This window comes from Procambarus clarkii, chromosome 7 (genome assembly GCF_040958095.1).
Source record: "Procambarus clarkii isolate CNS0578487 chromosome 7, FALCON_Pclarkii_2.0, whole genome shotgun sequence".
NCBI classification, from domain to species: domain Eukaryota; kingdom Metazoa; phylum Arthropoda; class Malacostraca; order Decapoda; family Cambaridae; genus Procambarus; species Procambarus clarkii.
Genome location: NC_091156.1, coordinates 22,568,410 through 22,594,539, shown reverse-complemented (window position 1 = coordinate 22,594,539; position 26,130 = coordinate 22,568,410). Strand labels below are relative to the sequence as shown.

Sequence of the window (26,130 nt, the reverse complement as noted above, 5' to 3'; positions counted from 1 at the left end):
GTAAATTAGAAGTGACATTTGTAGCCTTGTTGCTGGCCTGCGAAGGGACGCCTCTCCTCCTCACACACCTATTAGGCCTAAACCAAACATGTCAGGTACCCGAAAATAGCTCTTGCGCCATACAACCGCTGAGCCGTGATTGCCTTTTTCTTTAATCGGAGACGCTAGTGATCATGAAACAATGCAGCCTCTTTTCAGTGTAGATACTTTGAGTGATGCCTTACCTCTCCCACTTCTACATTAGTTGATGTGAAGTAGTGCTCTGACGATTGAGGGGGGTTAGAAACTTTAATTACAAAAACTTTGTGGATTAACAATGGAGCCGTTGGAATATTGGGCATTGGTGTGGCACCAACTATAGCTGTGTTAGGCCTAGCTCCTCGCCCGAAGGAAAGGAGGATATGGTGCCAGGAACGCCTTCATGATCAAAATGCTTATTGCACATTCTCTCAAGAACTCTCAAGAACTACGGTTTGTTGACTGCGTATTTCAATTTTGTTGTGAGTATTGAGCAGACTCCAGGTATTTATGCGTATGCCACTAACTTAAAATTTAGCTCGCGGATCTGCAAGTACGCTCTGACCTTGAAAATAGTGGAGCCTCATATATGCAGGCTGGCTGATTTATTTCTGCTGATCTTGTTTGATGGTTCGCGGCCCCTTCCACCCAGTAAATAGGCCATCTACTGGTGTGCTGCTTTGTGGTTCACTGTGGGGCGAGTGTACCGTAGTACCCTGCATATAGATGTTATGTTTTTGACGTCATGGCAACTGTCCTGGGCGAGATGCCGGGCAGCACATCACCGTTGCCAGATAGTGACTTTGGGGACCACCGTATGCTCATCAATTGTTCTCTAATGATGGTGCGATCTCCTCAGTGATGACCCACGACACATCAGAGGGCGGTGCATATGATAAAGGTTACAAGGTTGAAATGAGTAAAAGTCAGCGACGTAAGCATTCGAGAACGGCACGATCTAACACACCCAATTCGCCTGCTGCCAAACTTTACGGCTAGATTTTTCTCTGGGAAACACAGTAGAGGGAAAAGTGCAGTGCTTGTGAAGCCTCTGCGACATATTATGACATGGTCATTAAGTTTCCTAGAGATAAAAGTGAGTATGTCTTCGTTACAAATGACAGTGCTTTTGTAAATTTGTTGCTAAACACCCAGTTTACAAGTATTAAGATGAAAAATGCAGTACCAAGGTGTCCAAAAGTAACCATTGCCATATTCAATGTAAATAAACATATTTAGCCTGTATATCTCTGTGATGAAAATGTTGTAAACCCTTAACGTCTGAGATATGGCCTCATAGCTGCCACATGGAAAGGTGCCACGCCTATACCAAATAGAATTTACTCTGGAACAGCTTTAGGTCGGCACTATAACTTAACACTCTACAACCATGCCCCTCGTAGGTGTTATAATTGTCAACGCTGGGGACGTCACGTGGCTAGGTACTGCACAAGCAAAAACTATTTTTGTGCCGTGTGTGGTGAAACTCATAAATCTGAGGTGTGTTTTAAACTCATAAATGAGCTGCACCCAGTAAGTGAAAAATGCATAAACTGTGGCAGGAGTGGTGCTCAAGATTGGCACCTTGACTATGGCAGGAGTGGTGTTCAAGCCTGGCACCTTGACAGTGGCAGGAGTGGTGTTCAAGCCTGGCACCTTGACTGGCAGGAGCAGTGTTCAAGCATGGCACCTTGACTGTGGCAGGAGTGGTGTTCAAGCCTGGCACCTTGACTGTGGCAGGAGCAGTGTTCAAGCCTGGCACCTTGAATGTGGCAGGAGTGGTGTTCAAGCCTGGCACCTTGACTGTGGCAGGAGCAGTGTTCAAGCCTGGCACCTTGACTGTGGCAGGAGTGGTGTTCAAGCCTGGCACCTTGACTGTGGCAGGAGCAGTGTTCAAGCATGGCACCTTGACTCTGGCAGGAGCAGTGTTCAAGCCTGGCACCTTGACTGTGGCACAAGTGGTGTTCAAGCCTGGCACCTTGACTGTGGCAGGAGTGGTGTTCAAGCCTGGCACCTTGACTGTGGCACAAGTGGTGTTCAAGCCTGGCACCTTGACTGTGGCAGGAGTGGTGTTCAAGCCTGGCACCTTGACTGCGGCAGGAGCAGTGTTCAAGCATGGCACCTTGACTGTGGCAGGAGTGGTGTTCAAGCCTGGCACCTTGACTGTGGCAGGAGTGGTGGTCAAGCCTGGCACCTTGACTGTGGCAGGAGCGGTGTTCAAGCCTGGCACCTTGACTGTGGCAGGAGCGGTGTTCAAGCCTAGCACCTTGATTGAGGCAGGAGTGGTGTTCAAGCCTGGCACCTTGACTGTGGCAGGAGCAGTGTTCAAGCATGGCACCTTGACTGTGGCAGGAGTGGTGTTCAAGCCTGGCACCTTGACTGTGGCAGGAGTGGTGTTCAAGCATGGCACCTTGACTGTGGCAGGAGCAGTGTTCAAGCCTGGCACCTTGACTGTGGCACAAGTGGTGTTCAAGCCTGGCACCTTGACTGTGGCAGGAGTGGTGTTCAAGCCTGGCACCTTGACTGCGGCAGGAGCAGTGTTCAAGCATGGCACCATGACTGTGGCAGGAGTGGTGTTCAAGCCTGGCACCTTGACTGTGGCAGGAGCGATGTTCAAGCCTGGCACCTTGACTGTGGCAGGAGTGGTGTTCAAGCCTGGCACCTTGACTGTGGCAGGAGTGGTGTTCAAGCCTGGCACCTTGACTGTGGCAGGAGTGGTGTTCAAGCCTGGCACCTTGACTGTGGCAGGAGTGGTGTTCAAGCCTGGCACCTAGACTGTGGCAGGAGTGGTGTTCAAGCCTGGCACCTTGACTGTGGCAGGAGCGGTGTTCAAGCATGGCACCTTGACTGTGGCAGGAGTGGTGTTCAAGCCTGGCACCTTGACTGTGGCAGGAGCAGTGTTCAAGTCTGGCACCTTGACTGTGGCAGGAGTGGTGTTCAAGCCTGGCACCTGAACTGTGGCAGGAGTGGTGTTCAAGCCTGGCACCTTGACTGTGGCAGGAGGAGTGTTCAAGCCTGGCACCTTGACTGTGGCAGGAGCAGTGTTCAAGCCTGGCACCTTGACTGTGGCAGGAGCAGTGTTCAAGCCTGGCACCTTGACTGTGGCAGGAGTGGTGTTCAAGCCTGGCACCTTGACTGTGGCAGGAGCGGTGTTCAAGCATGGCACCTTGACAGTGGCAGGAGTGGTGTTCAAGCCTGGCACCACCTTGACTGTGGCAGGAGCGGTGTTCAAGCATGGCACCTTGACTGTGGCAGTAGCGGTGTTCAAGCCTGGCACCTTGACTGTGGCAGGAGTACTGTTCAAGTTAGGCACTTTGACTGTGGCAGTAGCGGTGTTCAAGCCTGGCACCTTGACTGTGGCAGGAGTACTGTTCAAGCCTGGCACCTTGACTGTGGCAGGGGCAGTGTTCAAGCCTGGCACCTTGACTGTGACAGGAGTGGTGTTCAAGCCTGGGACCTTGACTGTTGCAGGATCAGTGTTTAAGCCTGGCACCTTGACCGTCGCAGGAGTGGTGCTCAAGCATGGTCCCTTGACTGTGGCAGGAGCAGTGTTTAAGCCTGGCACCTTGACTGTGGCAGGAGTGATGTTCAAGTCTGTTACGTGGATTCTGGCAGGAGAGGTGTTCAAGCCTGGCACCTTGACTATGGCAGGAGCAGTGTTCAAGCCTGCCACCTTGACAGTAGCCGGAGCAGTGTTCAAGCATGGCACCTTGACTGTGGCAGGAGCAGTGTTCAAGCCTGGCACCTTGACTGTGGCAGGAGCGGTGTTCAAGCCTGGCACCTTGACTGTGGTCGGAGCAGTGTTCAAGCATGGCACCTTGACTGTGGCAGGAGCAGTGTTCAAGCCTGGCACCTTGACAGTGACATGAGTGGTGTTCAAGCCTGGCACCTTGACTGTGGCCGGAGTGGTGTTCAAGCCTGGCACCTTGACTGTGGCAGGAGTGGTGTTCAAGCCTGGCACCTTGACTGTGGCAGGAGCAGTGTTCAAGCATGGGCCCCTTGACTCTGGCAGGAGCAGTGTTCAAGCCTGGCAACTTGACTGTGGCAGGAGTGGTGTTCAAGCCTGGCACCTTGACCGCCGCAGGAGTGGTGTTCAAGCATGGCCCCTTGACTGTGGCAGGAGCAGTGGGCAAGCCTGGCAACTTGACTGTGGCAGGAGTGGTGTTCAAGCATGGCACCTTGACTGTGGCAGGAGTGGTGTTCAACCCTGGCAACTTGACTATGGCAGGAGTGCTGTTCAAGCCTGGCACCTTGACTGTGGCAGGAGAGGTGTTCAAGCCTGGCACCTTGACTGTGGCAGGAGCAGTGTTCAAGCATGGCACCTTGACTGTGGCAGGAGCGGTGTTCAATCCTGGCACCTTGACTGTGGCAGGAGCGGTGTTCAAGCATGGCACCTTGACTGCGGCAGTAGCGGTGTTCAAGCCTGGCACCTTGACTGTGGCAGGAGTGATGTTCAAGCCTGGCACCTTTACTGTGGCAGGAGAAGTGTTCAAGCTTGGCACCTTGACTGTGGCAGGAGTAGTGTTCAAGTCTTGCACTTTGACTGTGGCAGGGGCAGTGTTCCAGCCTGGCAACTTGATTTTGTCAGGAGTGGTTTTCAAGCTTGGCACCTTGACTGTGGCAGGAGCAGTGTTCAAGCATGGCACCTTGATTGTGGCAGGAGTGGTGTTCAAGCCTGGCACCTTGACTGTGGCAGGAGCGGTGTTCAAGCATGGCACCTTGACTGTGGCAGGAGCAGTGTTCAAGCCTGGCACCTTGACTGTGGCACAAGTGGTGTTCAAGCCTGGCACCTTGACTGTGGCAGGAGTGGTGTTCAAGCCTGGCACCTTGACTGCGGCATGAGCAGTGTTCAAGCATGGCACCAAGACTGTGGCAGGAGTGGTGTTCAAGCCTGGCACCTTGACTGTAGCAGGAGTGGTGGTCAAGCCTGGCACCTTGACTGTGGCAGGAGTGGTGTTCAAGCCTGGCACCTTGACTGTGGCAGGAGTGGTGTTCAAGCCTGGTACCTTGACTGTGGCAGGAGCGGTGTTCAAGCATGGCACCTTGACTGTGGCAGGAGTGGTGTTCAAGCCTGGCACCTTGACTGTGGCAGGAGCAGTGTTCAAGTCTGGCACCTTGACTGTGGCAGGAGTGGTGTTCAAGCCTGGTACCTTGACTGTGGCAGGAGCGGTGTTCAAGCCTGGCACCTGAACTGTGGCAGGAGTGGTGTTCAAGCCTGGCACCTTGACTGTGGCAGGAGCAGTGTTCAAGCCTGGCACCTTGACTGTGGCAGGAGCAGTGTTCAAGCCTGGCACCTTTACTGTGGCAGGAGCAGTATTCAAGCCTGGCATTTTGACTGTGGCAGGAGTGGTGTTCAAGCCTGGCACCTTGACAGTGGCAGGAGTGGTGTTCAAGCCTGGCACCACCTTGACTGTGGCAGGAACGGTGTTCAAGCATGGCACCTTGACTGTGGCAGTAGCGGTGTTCAAGCATGGCACCTTGACTGTGGCAGGAGTGGTGTTCAAGCCTGGCACCTTGACTGTGGCAGGAGCAGTGTTCAAGTCTGGCACCTTGACTGTGGCAGGAGTGGTGTTCAAGCCTGGTACCTTGACTGTGGCAGGAGCGGTGTTCAAGCCTGGCACCTGAACTGTGGCAGGAGTGGTGTTCAAGCCTGGCACCTTGACTGTGGCAGGAGCAGTGTTCAAGCCTGGCACCTTGACTGTGGCAGGAGCAGTGTTCAAGCCTGGCACCTTTACTGTGGCAGGAGCAGTATTCAAGCCTGGCATTTTGACTGTGGCAGGAGTGGTGTTCAAGCCTGGCACCTTGACAGTGGCAGGAGTGGTGTTCAAGCCTGGCACCACCTTGACTGTGGCAGGAACGGTGTTCAAGCATGGCACCTTGACTGTGGCAGTAGCGGTGTTCAAGCCTGGCACCTTGACTGTGGCAGGAGTACTGTTCAAGTCTGGCACTTTGACTGTGGCAGGGGCAGTGTTCAAGCCTGGCACCTTGACTGTGACAGGAGTGGTGTTCAAGCCTGGGACCTTGACTGTTGCAGGATCAGTGTTTATGCCTGGCACCTTGACCGTCGCAGGAGTGGTGCTCAAGCATGGTCCCTTGACTGTGGCAGGAGCAGTGTTTAAGCCTGGCACCTTGACTGTGGCAGGAGTGATGTTCAAGTCTGTTACGTGGATTCTGGCAGGAGAGGTGTTCAAGCCTGGCACCTTGACTGTGGCAGGAGCAGTGTTCAAGCCTGCCACCTTGACAGTAGCCGGAGCAGTGTTCAAGCATGGCACCTTGACTGTGGCAGGAGCAGTGTTCAAGCCTGGCACCTTGACTGTGGCAGGAGTGGTGTTCAAGCCTGGCACCTTGACTGTGGCCGGAGCAGTGTTCAAGCATGGCACCTTGACTGTGGCAGGAGTGGTGTTCAAGCCTGGCACCTTGACTGTGACATGAGTGGTGTTCAAGCCTGGCACCTTGACTGTGGCCGGAGTGGTGTTCAAGCCTGGCACCTTGACTGTGGCAGAAGTGGTGTTCAAGCCTGGCACCTTGACTGTGGCAGGAGCAGTGTTCAAGCCTGGCACCTTGACTGTAGCAGGAGCAGTGTTCAAGCATGGGCCCCTTGACTGTGGCAGGAGCAGTGTTCAAGCCTGGCAACTTGACTGTGGCAGGAGTGGTGTTCAAGCATGGCCCCTTGACTGTGGCAGGAGCAGTGGTCAAGCCTGGCAACTTGACTGTGGCAGGAGTGGTGTTCAAGCATGGCACCTTGACTGTGGCAGGAGTGGTGTTCAACCCTGGCAACTTGACTATGGCAGGAGTGCTGTTCAAGCCTGGCACCTTGACTGTGGCAGGAGAGGTGTTCAAGCCTGGCACCTTGACTGTGGCAGGAACAGTGTTCAAGCATTGCACCTTGACTGTGGCAGGAGCGGTGTTCAATCCTGGCACCTTGACTGTGGCAGGAGCGGTGGTCAAGCCTGGCACCTTGACTGTGGCCGGAGCAGTGTTCAAGCATGGCACCTTGACTGCGGCAGTAGCGGTGTTCAAGCCTGGCACCTTGACTGTGGCAGGAGTGATGTTCAAGCCTGGCACCTTGACTGTGGCAGGAGTGGTGTTCAAGCCTGGCACCTTGACTGTGGCAGGAGCAGTGTTCAAGCATGGCACCTTGACTGTGGCAGGAGAAGTGTTCAAGTCTGGCACTTTGACTGTGGCAGGGGCAGTGTTCAAGCCTGGCAACTTGATTTTGTCAGGAGTGGTTTTCAAGCATGGCACCTTGACTGTGGCAGGAGAAGTGTTCAAGCTTGGCACCTTGACTGTGGCAGGAGTAGTGTTCAAGTCTGGCACTTTGACTGTGGCAGGGGCAGTGTTCAAGCCTGGCAACTTGATTTTGTCAGGAGTGGTTTTCAAGCCTGGCACCTTGACTGTGGCAGGAGCAGTGTTCAAGCATGGCACCTTGACTGTGACAGGAGTGGTGTTCAAGCCTGGCACCTTGACTGTGGCAGGATCAGTGTTTAAGCCTGGCACCTTGACTGTGGCAGGAGTGATGTTCAAGTCTGGCAACTTGACTGTGGCAGGAGCAGTGTTCAAGCCTGGCAACTTGACTGTGGCAGGAGTGGTGTTCAAGCCTGGCACCTTGACCGTCGCAGGAGTGTTGTTCAAGCATGGCCCCTTGACTGTGGCAGGAGCAGTGTTTAAGCCTGGCACTTTGACTGTGGCAGGAGTGATGTTCAAGTCTGGCACGTGGACTCTGGCAGGCGAGGTGTTCAAGCATGGCACCTTGACTGTGGCAGGAGCAGTGTTTAAGCCTGGCACTTTGACTGTGGCAGGAGTGATGTTCAAGTCTGGCACGTGGACTCTGGCAGGAGACGTGTTCAAGCATGGCACCTTGACTGTGGCAGGAGTGGTGTTCAAGCCTGGGACCTTGACTGTTGCAGGATCAGTGTTTAAGCCTGGCACCTTGACTGTTGCAGGAGCAGTGTTTAAGCCTGGCACCTTGACTGTGGCAGAAGTGATGTTCAAGTCTGGCACGTAGACTCTGGCAGGAGACGTGTTCAAGCATGGCACCTTGACTGTGGCAGACTGCCCCTGATGTAGAGTGGACACTCCCCAGTTCTGCCAGTGGTGAACCTGCCCCTGATGTAGAGTGGCCACTTCCTGGTTCTGGAAGTGGTTCTTCCCCCACACAATTCAGATTAAATGCTGGTTACGGAGATCGAGAAAGGCTCGTTGACTTCATGCTCCACAAGGAAGATGAATGCAACGTGCCATTTACTGAGTTTGAAGTACTCACGGCCCTAAACGAAGGTAAAGCCACATCCCCGGTGAGGATGATATCACTTAAGACATATTGCGTCTGCTTCCTTTAGTACCAGGGAATCCCCTTCTTGACCTGTATAATATGAGCTATGTTACTGGGGAACTTCCTATCTCTTGGACCAACAGTATAATAATTCCAATCCCAAGACAAACCAAGAAAATGCTTTCCACCCAATTTCCCTTACTAGCTGCATTTGCAAAACATTCGAGAGAATGGTCCTAAACCGTCTCCTCCATAGAATAAGAACCGTGCTATCCCCCCCCCCCCCTCCCAGATATATGGCTTCATGCATGGAAGGAGTGTGCATCATTGCATCACCACCTTTCTTACCCTGCACACTGAAAAGTCATATACCACCTTCCTGGATCTCAAGTCTGCCTTTGATATTGCAAATCAACATGTTATCTTGAGTGAGCTTGCAAGAATGAATATTGGTGGTCGGCTTCTTTTATTGATCAGGGGTTACTTATTCAGCAGGAAGTCATCTGTATTTTTCCAGAGGCATAGGAGTGTAACAAGAGACTTCGAACTAGGTACCCCGCAGGGTGGTGTCCTCAGTCCTACCTTATTTAATATCTTAATAAACACGCTGTTAAACTCTGTACCGAGCAAACCCAACGTCCACATCATTAGCTAAGCTGATTATATAATGATACACACCACTGGGTATGCTAACACGCAGAACACTCTTAACTCTGTATTAGACTAATTTCAGCAGAAAAAACAAAGATACTAAATCGGCGCCCACCCAGGCAGGGAGGAGCTGTTCGCAAGATGCAACTGTCTGATGGCTCCCAGCTTGACAATGTAAACAGATTCAAATACCTTGGCCTTGAGGTGCCACTGTATGGTCCTGATGTATTCAGACTCTGTCGTCAGTATAAAGAGAGGCTCCGAGCTCTCAAGGCTGTTGCAGGTTATCACTCAGGCTATGGTGCCAATGTCAGAATTGTCAAAATGATGTACCTTGCAGACATCAGATCTTTAGTGGATTATGCTGCACCTCTGCTTGTTTTGATGACTGAAAGACAGCTTGGAGGGCTTGAAAAATTGCAGAACGAAGCCTTGAGGATAATCCTTGGGTGCCCTCGTACCACAAAGATACTTATCATGTGTTACAGCCCTATTGGGTCGCAACTGTGTTCTTCTCTGATCTTATTAGAGTTTAGGTATCCGGCCCCAAGTTAGTAGTGGCTTTCAAGGGGTGTGTTCCATAACGCAAGTAAATTAAAGGGGATGGGATAAAAATGCACAAATTTAAATATATAATTACCACCACCAATAAATAAATATCTCACAGTCACTCGCTGGGTCTATAACTACACTTATGTACAATAACTTGTCTTCCTCCGAAGACTCAGAATGTTTCACGGTGCTCACGATGAGTAGCCCTGGTTCTCTTCTTTGTGGCCCACGATGAATCCTTTGATTCTCTAGGCGAATCTACCCTGGCCACAGGCCAGCCAAATCACAGTCCCACTGGGTGCACTGTCGTGGAGGCCTTCAACCCCAAATCCAGCATGTAGCTGGCAGGTTCCAATCAGCTCCGCGGCGTAGGCCACTCCACGACCGATACTAGGGTTGCGAGCCCTAGGCAGGAGCCTTGTGTGATTCCGCTGATCACTCTCCTCTCTATAGCACCACAGTGGCTAGTCTCTTCCACCAGTCAACCCCCGGGTACGACGATTCCTCAACTCTGCCACGTCACAGGCAGGTTAACACTCTCAGCAGTGTTCCTCCGGGAGCAACTTACAGCTTCTGCAGCAAACACGTGGAGAGACTATGGCTGCCTTGGGTAGACTGATCCATCGTCCAATACAGCAGTCCCAGGTCGACTCTGTAATCAGACACGTCATCAGTACTAGGGACACCCTAGGGCACCTGACTTACAGGCTTAGATACAAACGCCCACCTATCCACTCCATAGATGGCGTTGCTGTCCAAGCGTCACCTCACCAGAGGTCAGCAACGGCTACGTTACTAGCTGATCAAGATGGGAAACCAGCCCCTGTGGCCGGTATATCTCGTCCTCACTAGATGGCGTCGTCCATTTGGAGTGGGTTTCGGGAGCTGACCCACAGATGGCGTTGTCGTCACCGCTCTGCGCTCGGACGCTGGACTCGGGTCCGTAACATCATGAGAAAGGAACTTAATATTACGAGCGTTGTTGATCGTGTTACTAAAATTAACTGTTATATTGGTTTAAAAATGCTTAGGCTAACTCATCCTAACCCTTGCACAGAAGCCCTCCAGAATTTCTTTATTGAAGGTCAGTATTGTTCCAGATGGATAACTAAAACTAGAACTAAACTCATAATATATCAGATTTATAATTTGTATCAAGACAACAACGGCACTTTCCTGCACCGTGGGAGATTACACCCTTTCCAATTTCAATCCCTCCCTTTGCACCCAAGAAACATATTAGAGCTTTGTCCAAGCTTCGTCTTGAGGCAAAGCTCAACGCCTTAAAGTCATATTGATGCTCTCTCCACAGAGCATTCTCTCTCTCAAATTATATTCACTGATAGTTCGCTACACCGCACCACGGGTGCAGCTGGAAGTGCAGTTGTACTGACAATGGGCGATGGCTTATATTTTGAGCCCGGATAAACAACTGGGCCTCTACCCTTCAGACCAAACTATTTGTCTTGCTCCTTGCACTGAAATGTGTACAAGTCTCCAAAATTGATACATTAAGTGTAAGTGACTCTTTGTCATTCTTAAATGTTCTCAACTCTTTAAGACATAACTGTAACATGCTCGTGTCCGAAGCTAGACACAAATACAACAAAATTAATAATGATGGTAACAGAGTCCATTTCATTTGCAATCCATCTCATGTTGGCCTCCGAATGCATGGTAGAGCTGATAAGTTAGCCAAAGAATCTGCCTTTAAAGGAGACGTTGAGTGTAACCTTGGATTGTCAATGAGCAATCTGAGAGCAGCAGTACACCATGAACTTTAACAAAATGTTGTAGATCTGAGACAAAGTGAAATCGACACCAGTAATTCCATCTATCATCTAACTATCATGCAAGAGGAGCCACACATCTATGGTTCAGCCAATAAAATAAGCAGAATTCAAGATGTTACTATTGCTCGGCTTAGACTCGGTTACAAGTATCTCTGGGAATTCTCATTATCTGCCGATGTATACCTGACCAAATGTAAACTGTGTCAACAAAATATTCGCACACCCTCCGTCACTATGTGATGGAGTGCGAAAAAATATGTGAATTCAGAGGTAACTCTATAACCAATGTTCCAGCAATGTGTCAATATTTCAATATTTCAGATCCAAAAGGATCTGCTACTAGAAATTTTATCCAAATATCCCCAGATTGCTAACTGTAGGTAGTAACTAAGTGACTGTAACCTATCCACCGCTGCCCACTGGATAAGGGGCGGTGTAACCTATCCTCCGCTGCCCAGTGAATGAGGGGCGTTGTGCAGGACAAACATATCAATTTTGTCACTAGCTCTCCACATATGTCAGTTCCTTAATATAGAAACTTTACTTGTGGTCGATCTCGAACCCATTGATGATATGACGACTTATACTGAATTTTGTAACTAGCTCATCAAGATTGTAACTTAATTTGCTAAATGAACTGTGGGGTTCAGTCCCTGAGCCCATTATGTGCCTCTATAACCCTTTTCACTACCGCCCACAAGATGGGGTATGTGGTGCATAATAAATGAACTAAAGTAACTAAAATACACATATATAATAAAAACAAGTGAAGTAATAAAAAGGTTACTGTATTGAGACAGTAGGATCAAAATAATAATGCAGTAAGTTACAAATGAGGAAATGAACAATAAACAAAATAGTGGGTTAAACTAGAAGGAAAAAAAAATAACTTAAAATGATAAAATTAAAAACTTTTTGAAAGGAAAGGCAGAGCTATAGCACACTTTGGTTATTAGATGAAACTATTAATCTTTATTAATCTTTGTTAAATTACCATTCAAGCTGTCAATGCAATCAATCAGAGCTACCGATGTGCTTTAATATACCTACTAATCTCCCTCATCTCATTTTTTCCCATGCAATGTACATGTTATCACTTTATAAATTTTGCTAGAATTTACCTACTTAAAATTATGTTAGATTAAGGACCTGCCCGAAATGCTGAGCATACTTTTTTTTTATTTATTATTTTTACACGTAACACATGCAAATTAAATACAATAAAAACAATAAGTACATTATCAAACAAAACAAAACAAGACAATAAACCACCGGCCAGAAGGGCCGACAGCAAATTACAAACATGAGAAATGCAAGAGCAAACATCAAAAGAAAAAACAATGTCAAACAAGCAAGCACAGTAACAGTACAAAACAAAACAGTATAAACAAAACAACTATCAAGATGTATAACATGAAACATAACAAGAAAAATACAATAAACAACAAACAAAACAAAAATAACAAACAGGTACAACATTGTAATGCACTAATAAAACACCAGTGCAAAGGTACATCACAGAAAGAAGACATGAATAAAAACACTCGCACCAAACTAACCGCCTCGCAACAAACAAAGGGAGAGGCCAAAATTATACAATAATAACAATTATATAATAATACAAGCACTCCATGCAATCAAGAAAACAAAACATCGTAACATACACAACAAACAAGCACCGGCCTGAAGGACCGAGAACAAACACATCATAGAGGTCATCATGAAATAGAACAAGAAAATCACACAGCACACAACAAGCCAAAAACAACAATAAAAAACAATAATAAAAATAACAACAAAAACAATAATAATCAGAGATAATAATAAAAACTAATAAAAACAAACTAAAAAATAAAATAAAAATAAAATGAAATAAAATAAAATAAAAATAAAAACAAAAATAAAACAAAAATAAAAACAAAAACAAAAATAAAAACAAAAAACAACACAGTCAAGCAATGCATAAGTAAAACACACATGGCAAAATAACAACATAAAAGCAAATACAGGAACAAAAAACTCCCTCCCCAAAACACCGGCCTCACAACAAAGAAGGAAGAGGCATGGGCACAGAATACAAGGAGGCCATAGGGGCACACAACACTACAGGAACAAGAAATCAGCTAACATATTTGCCCGGGAACAAGACCCGGGGGAACCACACATGGAACGCCTCCCAAAGCAGCCACCTCCCCTAAGAGGCTACACCCTCCACCGGGACCGTCATGTTATTCGGAACCCCGGCAACAAACACCTGCAAACAGGGAACCCAGATGGTGTCATGCCTGAGGCGAGTAACCGCCACCCTCCTCCATATAACGGAAACCTGCTCATCATGAAAATCCTCCGGCCATTCAGACAGCAGGATCCTGGAAACCGCTACCTCCATAGCTTCAAGTCGCAACCCCGTAGGAGAGAGCCGGTCAGAGGGCACCACCACAGGAGCACCAGCGGCCACGGGCACACCACCAGATGACTGCAGGGAACCAGGCGGCGCGCATCCTTGCGTAAAGTGACTACCAGGCCACGCCCAGCACCAGCATCCACATCATCCCTGGCAGCGGAAGCCACCACTCCCCACTACGGAGAGCCCCCTGGCGGGGAAGGAACAGAAGGCACACCCGAGACACGGGCATCAGCACCAGCAGGCACATGAACCTCCGCCACCACCACCTGCGGAGACAACGACGCATCCGGATCCACGCCGTCAACACCTGAAGACCCACAGTCACTGAACTCCCCAACATCGGCCCAGGCAGATGACGAACGCCTGGAACGCTTGGGCTCCGGCCGGATATCATTAGAGCCAGAAGCGGACCCAGAAACATGGGCACCACCAGCCGGACGAACTGACGTCCGACGCAGAACGGCAGCAGGCTCTACCACAGGAGGAACCGGACCACACACAGCAGGAGGCACCGCAGCCACCCCAGCACCCAGCACAGGAGGGACCCAAGGTGAGGCTGCAGGGCCCAGTCCAGCAGCTGAAGACGAGGAAGCAGATGACGACGCCCCACAGGGAGTACCAGGAAGGCCCACGGGAGCAGCAGGGCCAGAGACAGGAGCAGGGATAACATTCGACGGCACCGCAACATCCGGAGGAGTGCCGGCGACAACTGGGACAACAGGCGATGCTGGGGGAGCCTCGGCAGCGAACGGGATGCTAACCTCCTCATCCCCGGAGTCCTCCTCCAGAGGGAGCGGCGGGAAATCCTCTTCATGAAACAAATACATTGGAGCGACCGGATCAGCAGTACACCCAGCAGCCTGATGCCCCAACAAGCCACACCGGAAACAAATACGGGGTTGCCGGGCATAAAACACCCGCACGTAGTATCCTAACAGCCGGACAGATGACGGAATGTCGGACCTCAGTCGCATCCCGAAGGTCCGAATGTTGGTCTTCACACCTGAATATGTTCCAGACGAGAGCAAGTTCATCCACACACTGACGACGGAGCCGTACCTCTGGAAGAAACGCCGGAGGAGAGACTGAGGAAACTCCATGGGGGACCCATGGACACTCACATGTCACAGCACCCCTACGGTCCGAAATGGTCACAGACCCGGTGCTGTCCTACAGCTGCAAAGTACGCCCTTCGTACCTCCGGAGAAAATCACGGTACACTGCCTCACCCACAAACTTGATGATGACACGGCAAGCAGTGACCAGCTCGACACTATATACGTCCTGGACCGGGACTCGGAGCATTTCATTCAAGACCAAGTCCACAAGCGGGTAACCAGCACAGCCAGTAAACTCCAAACCTATGGAGTTTTTCCTCACGATAGCTGGAATAGAGCCGCCTATCGCAAACACGCCAAGTCCTCACCATCAGGAACAGCAGGGAGGGTAGAGACACCCGCACCCCTTGCCGGCGAAAACAGCAATCGCCCCAAAACTGCCGGAGCGGGCACACGACACATCCACACTGCTCGGCAGCCCACAGGCTGCGCATACATACCAGTGCTGCGCATACTAGTGGCTTTACAAAAATGTTAACACCATGCTATGTTTCCTCACAAACCCAATGTACTTTCTTGTATACATATAAATTAATAAATATATAATTTATAATCTGATTATTCGGCTGTTATCCCACAGTCATCGAGGAAAGACCTGAGGTGTGCCTTAGTGTTTATTTCATAAGTTTTCCCAGCGTCAGTCTTCTTAGCTAGAATTTTACCATCTCGCACAAAACAATGTTTAATTGATGCAATGAATTTTTACGGATTCCACGCAGTTCAAAGAAGAGACTTTGTGTGATCCTGGTCAGACATTCATTCATTCATATAAACAGAGGTTTGACTAGAGACTACACCTTTGCTAAGGTCTGACTTGTAGGGGCAGCTATCTAATTTCACACGAATTTTTCTGTTATTTTCACCAAATGATTTGGTACCACTCTATAAGCTGATTTGATGATTCTTGCTTGAATTGAATACTTCATCTCATTATGCAATTATCGGATCAGGATGGCAGCACAGTCTTTTCCGTCGGTTTTTTTGGGAAATCATTATCTCATTATCACATTATCTCATGTGAGGAGATAATGATAGAATCAAGGAGCTTATGTTGGTCTGATTCGTCTTGGGTAACAGTGTGTTGCTGTTGTAGGGGGTTAAGATAGTTTCAAACTTTTGTAACATTTCTTCCTGTTTTCTAGTGATTTCTGCTGGTTGAAAGTTAGTTACTGTGTTCTTAAGAGAGCTCAATTCCAGTTCCAGGAGGCCGACTCTGGTAGACAGATCTTGATTATTCTTGAGCATGACTATAGCTTCACCTTGTAGGTTCATTATTATGGCTGACTGCTCTTCGATTACTGATATTTGGTATTCATGTATCTGGGTTAGTAACTTGAGTTATGGGTTATCAGCAAAGCGCTTGAAGTCGGAACAAGTTGCGGCAGCTCGTTTAAGTTGCTCCATATGGTTACATAATTGTTGCATGGTCCGTGTCGGAGACGCCGATGACGTCGCTCCACCCAGCTGTGATGGTTTGTTTTTGTTGTCAAGGGGGAGAGTCGGTTCCCCTCCCCCCCTCCCCGGTAGCCCCCGAGGGGGAGACAACCCCACTATTCCTGTTGCTGGCCTAGCTAGTTGGGTTATTCCTGATAGGTGTGCTATCTTTCTTAGTGGCCTTACTGGGCTTGGTGTTGGTTATCTTCTTGAGATCTTGAGGTTATCTTGAGAAGATTTCGGGGCTTTAGTGTCCCCGCGGCCCGGTCCTCGATCAGGCCTCCACCCCCAGGAAGCAGCCCGTGACAGCTGACTAACACCCAAGTACCTATTTTACTGCTAGGTAACAGGGGCATAGGGTGAAAGAAACTCTGCCCATTGTTTCTCTCCGGCGCCCGGGATCGAACTCGGGACCACAGGATCACAAGTCCAGTGTGCTGTCCGCTCGGCCGACATGCTCCCATGGTATGCATGGTAGCAGGATAAATGTAGGCAGGTAAATGGGGAAGACTCGTCGATGTGGTAACAATGCTAGTTTCCTCAACTGTATGAGTTCCTGGTTCCTCATACCCTTAATCACTAGACCTACTAGAATCACTGATAGTACTGTCACGGCTCTTAACCACATCTGGTAACATAACCTCTCCACTTACTTCAGGGATAATCATTGACAGAACCACAGACCATTACCCCACATTTCTCCTAACCAACATTAACAAACAACCTCGAGATACAAGGAAGATAAGTGTTAGGCTGCACAGTGAAACTTCTATAGGCAATTTCATTGCTGCTGATGCAGCAATGAAATGTTAACTCATTTTATTGCTGAACTAGGAGACCGAATTAGGTAACATAGGGAACATCAACCTAGCAGTGCAAACATTTCTTCAGAAAACTCTCAGCCTTTATAACACCCACTGTCCTATGTTAACGAAACAAGTCACAACTAAAAGACTAAACAATCCATGGTTTACAAAGAGAATACTTAAATCTATTAATAAAAAAATCATGACCTTGAGAAGAAGTAATAGTTAGGAGTCGTCTCCAAAGAATTTTCAAAGATTTACTCATCAATGCTGTCTAAAATAATTAGGAGAGCCAAAATAAAATACTACGAAAAAAAGTTCACCCAAATAATGGGCAACATTAAGTTAACATGGAGCACTATTTGCAATATTTTGGGTTAAATTTTTTTTTAAATAAAAAACTAATACTCCTATCCAATAACGACGGTTTGCTTTCAGCCTCTGATACTGCTATTGAATTAAAAAGGTTCTTCTCATCCATTGGGACATCCCTAACTAATGATATTCCATCCTCCCGTACTAATGTCAAGGACTACCTTACAGGTAGTCTCTGTATCTAATGCCTGCTAACTCCACTGATGTTAATGAGATAATTCTTTCCCTTAAAACAAAATCTAATGACCTTGCTGAGATACTAACTCTAATTTACAAAAAAGCCTCCAGATTTTTAGCTCCTGCCATTGCATTGCTCTAAAACACATAACGTGAACTCCAAACCTTTCCAGATATTCTAAAAAGAGAGTGAGAGTAACCCCAGTCCATAAATGTGGTGATGCCACTGATGTCAACAACTTCAGACCTTTATCAATTCTGCCAAACTTGTTAAAAATATTTGAAAAGCTAAAAAAATCTACAAGCAGCTTTACTCTAATCTACCCAAACACAATATACATAGCTCTTGCCAATATGGCTTCAGACCCAAAACGAGCACTACTGACGCACTAATTAGTATGATTAACTTGATACATGCGGCTCTTGATAAAAATGAGTTCCCTGTTGGGTTACTTGTTAACCTACGTAAGGCTTTTTGACACTGTCAATCACCAAAATCATCTTCTTAAAATACATCATTATGGAGTCAGAGGTCACTCCCTCCAATATCTTCAGTCTTACCTTACTGACAGGCCCTAGTATGTTTCTGTGAATAATTCCATTTTTCCAACCCTACCCATCAATATTGGTGTTCGTCAGGGCAACCAAATTGGCCCTCTCCTCTTTCTCATATTTATTAATGACATTCCACATGCCTCTCAACACCTCAAACCAATTATATTTGCTGATGACACAACCTTCATTTTCTCCAGTCCTGACCCCCGTGCTCTAAATGTCACACAAAATTTACTGAATTAAATAATGTCCATCTTTGGCTAACTGCTAACAAACTCACCCTTAACATTGACAAAACCTTCTATATTTTGTTTGGTAATAAATCCCCAAATCAAATTAATCTATGAATAAACAATATCCAAATTAGTAACAGAGTAGATGGCAAGTCCATTGGTGTTTTCAACGATAACAAGCTGAATTTCCAGGGACACATTCTAAATATATCAAAAAAAGTTTCTAAAACTGGTGACATTCTCTCTAAGATCAGATATTATGTACCTCGCCCTGCCCAGGTGACGCTCTATTACTCTTTCATCTATCCTTATCTCAATTATGGTATTTGTGCTTGGGGTTCTACTACCCAAAATCATTTACGTTCTCTAATTACTCAACATAAAGCTGCTATTAGAACAATATCTAACTCTGGCCCCAGACAGCACTCGGTACCCTTACTCAAATCTTTGAATATGTTAGATATTAAGTCACTGCACATCCTCTCATGTGTACTCTATATATTTAAAACTCTGAACTGTAATGTCAATCCTGGCCATAAAAAATTCTTAGAAGGTTGTTCAGAACCCATGAGCACCACACCAGAAACAAATACCTATTTGATATTCCAAGAGTGCGCCTTAACCAAACTAGAAATGTTCGACAACTCAAGGGACCCAGCATGTGGAATGACCTCCCTAATCATGCCAAAGGCTGTACCTCTCTCAACCAGTTTAAGAGTTGAACTAACTACTACCTAATTAGCTCAATGTAACCTACCTTAGTCTCTAAATGTCAACCCATGTCTTGCTATTCTAAACAATGCTGTTTGTTGACCAACTTGTACAATTGCTGATTTTTTCCATGTTCTCCCCTTTTCTTCATTTTTTTTATTCCTTTTTTTCAACACAATTTCTACTTTTCTCCCAATTACTATTAAGTTTTAGTCTAAGTGTTTTTCCCCTACACCTTGCTGGAAACGCTATGCGTATTAGTGGCTTTAGGTATTTTATGCACTAGCTCTATCTATAAATCCAACACTATGTTTGTAACTTTACATCTATGTATGTACTTTTCCTGAATAAAATATTATTATTATTATTATGAACGTTGGGAACAACTTCCTCCAGGGAGCAACACTAATGAGGTCGAAATGGGATAACATGGGTTGGTCTTGTCGTTTGTTTCAATCACATTTGGGTCACTGTGTACTTAGCTGCCTTCTGGGGATGCTACATCATCTGTGGGCAGCCGTGGGCTCAAGGAGCAGGTAACAAAACTGGAGGGGCGGCAGAGTCGTCAGGAGCAGTGAGCGTTTGTTGTTGGGTTCTTATTCTTAGGACTAGTAGTACCCGGCCACAGCAACCTACCCTGTCCCCCAGTCCTCCTCATCATTTTCCCCTCACCCGTCTCTTCGGCCTCCCAACCATTCCCCACTCCACCGTCCCCTCGTCCTCCCCACCATTCCCCACCCCCCCCATGCCCTACTCCACTGTCCCTTTGTTCTCCCCACCATTCTCCATTTCCCCATCCCCTCGTCCCCACCATCCCAAGCTCCCCCGTCCCCTCATCCTTCCCCACCATTACCCCCTCCCTTGTCCCCTCGTCCTCCGCACCATCTCTCACTTCCGTCACCTCGTCCTCCCCACCATTCCCCACTCCCTTATCCGATGCCTTCCCAAATAATCTGATGTTTCCATCAGAAAATTGGGAACATCAAGTGATCTGATGTTCCTATCATTGCAATATAAGAAAAACAGTTAAAAAAATTAAATGAAAATATGAAAAAAATATAAAAATAAACTATTCTCACGCAATTAATGGTCTGGAAAAAAACACAGCTCAATTCAAATACAATTCACACAAAATAATTAAATCAAAATGAAAAAAATCAAAATCTAAGAAAATTCAATTTATCAATGCAATCAGAAACATTGAAAGCATAGTTTTTCCTGTAACAGGTGTGGCATCTATACTTATACTTGCGAAATGAACGGTATGGTAAACAACACAGCTCAATTCCAACACAATGTCACACAAAATAATTCATTAGAAATAAAATAAATCAAAATCTATGAAAATAAAATTTATCAATGCAATCAGAAACATTCAAATGGAATTCGTGATATATTTAATATATATAGCGTTCATGTTGCTATAATGTGCAACAGATGGTGCTGTTTTTCAAAAACGCATGTTTTTACCTGGCACAGGGGTGAAATCTATATAGTAGGTATATAAAATGATGCGCCTATTCGAATGCAACGTTGTGTCAAAATTTCAAAGCAATTGATGAAGAACTTTCGGAGATTACAGCGTGTGTTGCCCTTACGTCCAACAGATAACGCTTTTTTTTAAAAAATAACATGTTTTTTCCTGTCACAGGTGAGGCATGTATATAGTAGATATATAAAAATACACGCCTATTCGAATGCAACATTGTGTCAAAATTTCAAAGCAATCGGTAAAGAGGTTTCAAAGATTTCCCTCACATGAAAAACATATGAAAAACACAGTTTTTAAGAAGAAGCATGTTTTTTTATCGTCACAGACGTGACATCAATATAGAATGTATATAAAAACATGCTCGGATGTGAATGGAACGTTGTGTGAAAATTTCAAAGCAATCGGTGAAGTACTTTCGGAGATTAGCGATTTTGAACAAACTAACATTTCCATTTTTATTTATATACTAGCAGTACCGGCCACGCGTTGCTGTGGCTCAGTCTGGTTAAATAGCGAAGAAAGAAAAGAAAAGCGCACGTTTCTAATATGTTTAATTTCACAATGTTTGTGGATATACATTGTGGTTTTGTTGTTCCATTGTCTGTGGAGATATAGAGATTGTCTGGTTTGCCGACTCTATAACACGCAACATATAATTGTCCATGTGAGAAGCAATCCGTGTCTAGATATAAACTGCACAATTTTAAAGATTGGCCCTGAGCTTTGTTGACAGTGATTGCAAACGCCAATCGAATTGGAAATTACAATCTTTTAAATTGAAATGACATATCTGTTGGAATCATAGGAATGCGAGGAATGAGGACATCTTCACCTTTGAAAGGTCCTGTCAAGATTGTTGCTTCTACGACGTTGCTGATTAATTTTTTTACTGCAAGGCGCGTGGTGTTGCAAAGTTTTGGCTGGTTGATATTTCGCAACATGATAATTGACAAGCCGATTTTCAATTGCCGTACGTGTGATGGTATCCCTGGCAGATCGAGTGAATTAAAAAAAATGGATAATTAACTGCTTTATCTTCTTCCACAACAGTGTCGACGAACTTGTATGTGATTGCCTCGCTTGAATGTTCTTAAGTTCTTAGACGTTTTGTTCTTGGCCACAAGAATAGCTCGTTCACTTAGCCAGTCGTGATTCTTATAATTGGTTTGAATATTGGGAAATACTTTTTCAACCAGTTCTTCTTTGGACGTCATTAAATTGCAGAATTTATGAGGCAATGAAATTCGTCCTGAGGTCAGATCAACCGGCACGTTTACGTTCCCTATCTCCAGAAATTGATGTGAGAATATCTGAGCTGATGGATCGTTTTTCAATAGCAACATAACTACACGCATATTTGTAGTTAATTTAAATGTTTTTACGTGGTGCCACAAAGTAGAGTATTTCAGGCAAGCATTTATTTCGTCCGCTGGTATCGACCGAGGAATTACAAGTAATATTTGCCTGAAATCTACTGCAAGCAATATTATTGTGTTCCCTAATGGTCTGATTTTTCTACGCAAATCTTGCAATGATCGATCAAGAGCCTTGAGCGATTTTTTGTGGGGCATTGTGCATTCATCCCAAACAATAAGTTTGCATTTCTGCAATAATTTTCCCATGCTGGATGCTTTGGAAATGTTGCACGTGGGAGTTTCAATGAATTGCATGTTCAATGGCGATTTCAAAGCCGAAGTAGCAGTTCTTCCACCTGTTAGCAATGTCAGAGCAATTCCAGATGATGCAAGAGCTAAGGTTATGCCATTTTGGGATCGAAATGCTGCCAGAATCAATATAATTAGGAAGGTTTTACAGTTCCTCCTGGCGCATCTAAGAAGATTTCTCCAAGCCCGTTATTGACAGTTTGAATTATTTGATTGTTAATGCCTTTTCGCTCAAGCGTTAGCCTAGGAATATTTGATTAAACATACGACAATAGATCACCCGGTTTATAATTTTGTTCACAACGCAATTCTGCATCAAACGAAGCAGCAGTAGATCGATTCGGTGATGGCATTTCCAATTGATTGAGAAATTTGTTCGCGATTTCTAAGCACACGTCTTCAATCATTATGAACGCTTTGTTGTAGATTTTTGCTGTAAAATCTATGTTCATATTTGAATTTGCCTTGCATATTCGATGGATAATATCTTCAGCCATGTGCAATTTATATTTCTCCCATAACTCTGTTGGAGATAACAGAGAGCCGGTGGTCAATATGATTGCAAACAATGCACGAATTTTATTTGGATGTGACGTGTTGGACGCGTCATTAATGCATACATCCCAGTGCCGGTCGATATCCAATAAATTCAGAGTTTGACATGCACTACGGGAAGTGGCATGTGTTACACCGTTGACAAATCTCAATTGCTGGAAAGACGTTGGATCGAGCACATTTACCAACAGAATGCGAAGAAAGAAGCATTCATCCTGATTAGGATGCACGGTGTACAGTCTACCTATCATAGTTTATTTGAATATGCTAGTTGTCCATCGACTCGCTCTCCTCGTTTGCGTTGTTCACATTATTTGCTACTGGCATTCCATGTGTAATACGTAGGCACTTCCGAATATAGCATTGCTTTCGCAAATACGTCATTTTGACATTACGTGAAAAAAAACAGTTAACGCTGTAGCCGGTGGATTCACAGCTGTTTGTTGCACATTTGGAGCTGCGAAATAAACGTGTTGTCCATTTTCGTGTTTTCAAAACAAAAACAAAAAAACACTAGCGAAATATTTAAATTCAAACACAGATTAATCGACACAGCTCAATTTTACCACCAATTGCACGGAAAAATAATAAGAACAGATAAAAAAAAGAAATTAAAAACAATGAAAAAAGAAACAAATAAACTATACCCACAAAATGAACGGTATGATAAACAACACAGCTCAATTCCAACGCAACGTCACACCAAATAATTAAATCAAAATTAAAATAAATAAAAATATATGAAAATACAATTTATCAATGCAATCGGAAACATTGAAATGGAATCGTAACATATTTTGAATAGCTTGTGTTGGTCTTATGTGCAACAGATGGTGCTGTTTAAAAAAATGCATCTTTTTACCTGTCACAGGTGTGTCAGCTAAATAGTAGGTATATAAAAACATGTACGTATTTGAATGGAATATTGTGTCAAAATTTGAAAGCATTCAGTGAAGAACTTTTGGAGATTAAAGTGTGTATTGCTCCTACGTCCTACAGATGGCACTGTTTTTCAAAAAAAGCATGTTTTTTCCTGTCGCAGTTGAAGCATGTATATAGTAGACATATAAAAACACTCGCCTATTCCAATGCAACGTTGTATCAAAATTTCAAAGCAATCGGTAAAGAGGTTTCAAACATTTTCCTCACATGAAAAACAGTTTAAAAAAAAATCCTGTCACAGACATGATATCGATATAGTATGTATATAAAAACTTGCCTGGATGCAAATGGAATGTTGTGTGAAGATTTCAAAGCAATCGGTGAAGAACTTTCGTAGATTAGCGATTTTGAACAAACGAACATTTAGATTTTTATTTATATAGAAATATATATATTAGTATATTTTGGTAGCAGTCTTTCTTGTAAACATATGTTGTTAAAAATGACCGAAAAAGTAAGATTAATAATTCTAACACGAATTTTCTCAATATTTCTTATGTTTCTTTTTACTGTTGATGGTAATTGAAAAATCAATTCTCCAAAATTCATTTTAATTTCTAGTCTGACTCGACACTTGTACGCATTTCGTAATAACTTATTACATTTTCAAAGATTTTAGTTTACACACACACAACTATAACCTGCAAACACTAAACAGAGTTTTACTATGCTAATATTTTAACAGTTTTTCTCTTATATACTCGCATTTGGGTGAGGTGATATGCTACAACAGTTTTGGATGAGGTGAAGAAACTTTCAACACAAGACAGAACACGGTTCAAAGGGTATAGATGAAAGGGAAGAATGGAAGTAACTGCAAAGGGCCTATTGGCCCATATTTCTTCTTGATGCTTCTATATTGTTATGGGGTCTTGAAGTGGGTAGAATATAGTTGTGCATTAATTGGCTGTTGATTGTTTGTGTTGACTTCTTCATGTGCAGTGAGTCGCAGACTAACAAACATCACATAAATCATCGATAGATATAGTGATAGCAGGCGGCTTGACATCTGCGAGGCACTACACATCAAGAAGTCAACACTAACAATCAACAGCCAATTTATGCACAACTATATTCTACCCACTTCAAGACTCCGTACCAATATAGAAGCATCAGGAGGAAATATGGAGCAATAGGCCCTTTGCAGTTACTTCCATTCTTCCCTTTCATCTATACCCATTGAAACGTGTTCGGTCTTGTGTTGAAAGTTTGTTCACCTCATCCAAAACTGTTGTAACATATCACCTCACCCAAATACGAGTATATAAGAGAAAAACTTAAAATATTAGCATAGTAAAACTCTGTTTAGTGTTTGAAGGTTATAGTTGTGTGTGTGTTAACTAAAGTCTTTGAAAATGTAATAAGTTATTACGAAATGCGTTCTAGTGTCGCCTCAGACTAGAAAATAAATGAATTTTGGAGAATTGATTTTTCAATTAGCATCTGATCTGATTTCGAATCAGATCTTGGCGATATTTTATCGTGAAGGCTTGATTCCTTGCTGCTGGGTCAGACGCTGCTCCAGACACAAAGCAGAACGCTTTAAAAGAGACCAACGTCGTCTATGCCTTTAAATGCCCACTTAGGAAGAGTAAGCCTCAAAGAACTCAGTATATAGGGAAGACAACAACATCTCTTTCCAGGCGATTAAAGATGCTTAAGCAAAAGGGCTCCATTAAGGAACATATAATCTCTTCCCACAACCAGACCATCACCAGAGAAGTCTTAACAAACAACACAGAAATCATTGATAGATACAGCGATAGCAGGCGGCTTGACATCTGCGAGGCACTACACATCAAGAAGTCAACACCAGCAATCAACAGCCAATTAATGCACAACTATATTCTACCCACTTCAAGACTCCGCACCAATATAGAAGCATCAAGAAATATGGGCTAATAGGCCCTCTGCAGTTACTTCCATTCTTCCCTATAATTTACCCAATTTATACCCATTGAACCATGTTCTGTCTTGTGTTGAAAGTTTTGTTCACCTCATCCAAAACTGTTGTAACATATCACCTCACACAAATGCGGGTATAGAAGATGAAAGCTGTTTAAATGATAGCATAGTAGAACTCTGTTTAGTGTTTGCAGGTTATAGTTGTGTGTGTGTAAAGTAAAGTCTTTGAAAATGTAATAAGATATTACGAAACGCATTCAAGTGTCGCGTCAGACTAGAAATAAAAATTAATTTTGGAGAATTGATTTTTCAATTAGCATCGACAGCGAAAAGAAACATAAGAAATATTGAGAAAATTCGTGTTAGAATTATTAATCTTACTTTTTCGGTCATATTTATTAATATATATATATATATATATATATATATATATATATATATATATATATATATATATATATATATATATA

The 26,130-nt window shown here is 44.9% G+C and overlaps 1 protein-coding gene across 1 annotated transcript; it reads left to right on the top strand.

Annotated features, from left to right (window-relative positions):
- The first annotated feature begins 763 nt into the window (after positions 1-763).
- LOC138357911 (collagen alpha-2(I) chain-like) lies at positions 764-8,023 on the top strand. Its single transcript, XM_069315087.1, has 4 exons — positions 764-833; positions 878-952; positions 4,031-4,228; positions 7,134-8,023. Exons 1-4 carry the CDS (start codon positions 764-766, stop codon positions 8,021-8,023), a joined length of 1,233 nt encoding a protein of 410 aa, XP_069171188.1.
- Positions 8,024-26,130: the final 18,107 nt, after the last annotated feature.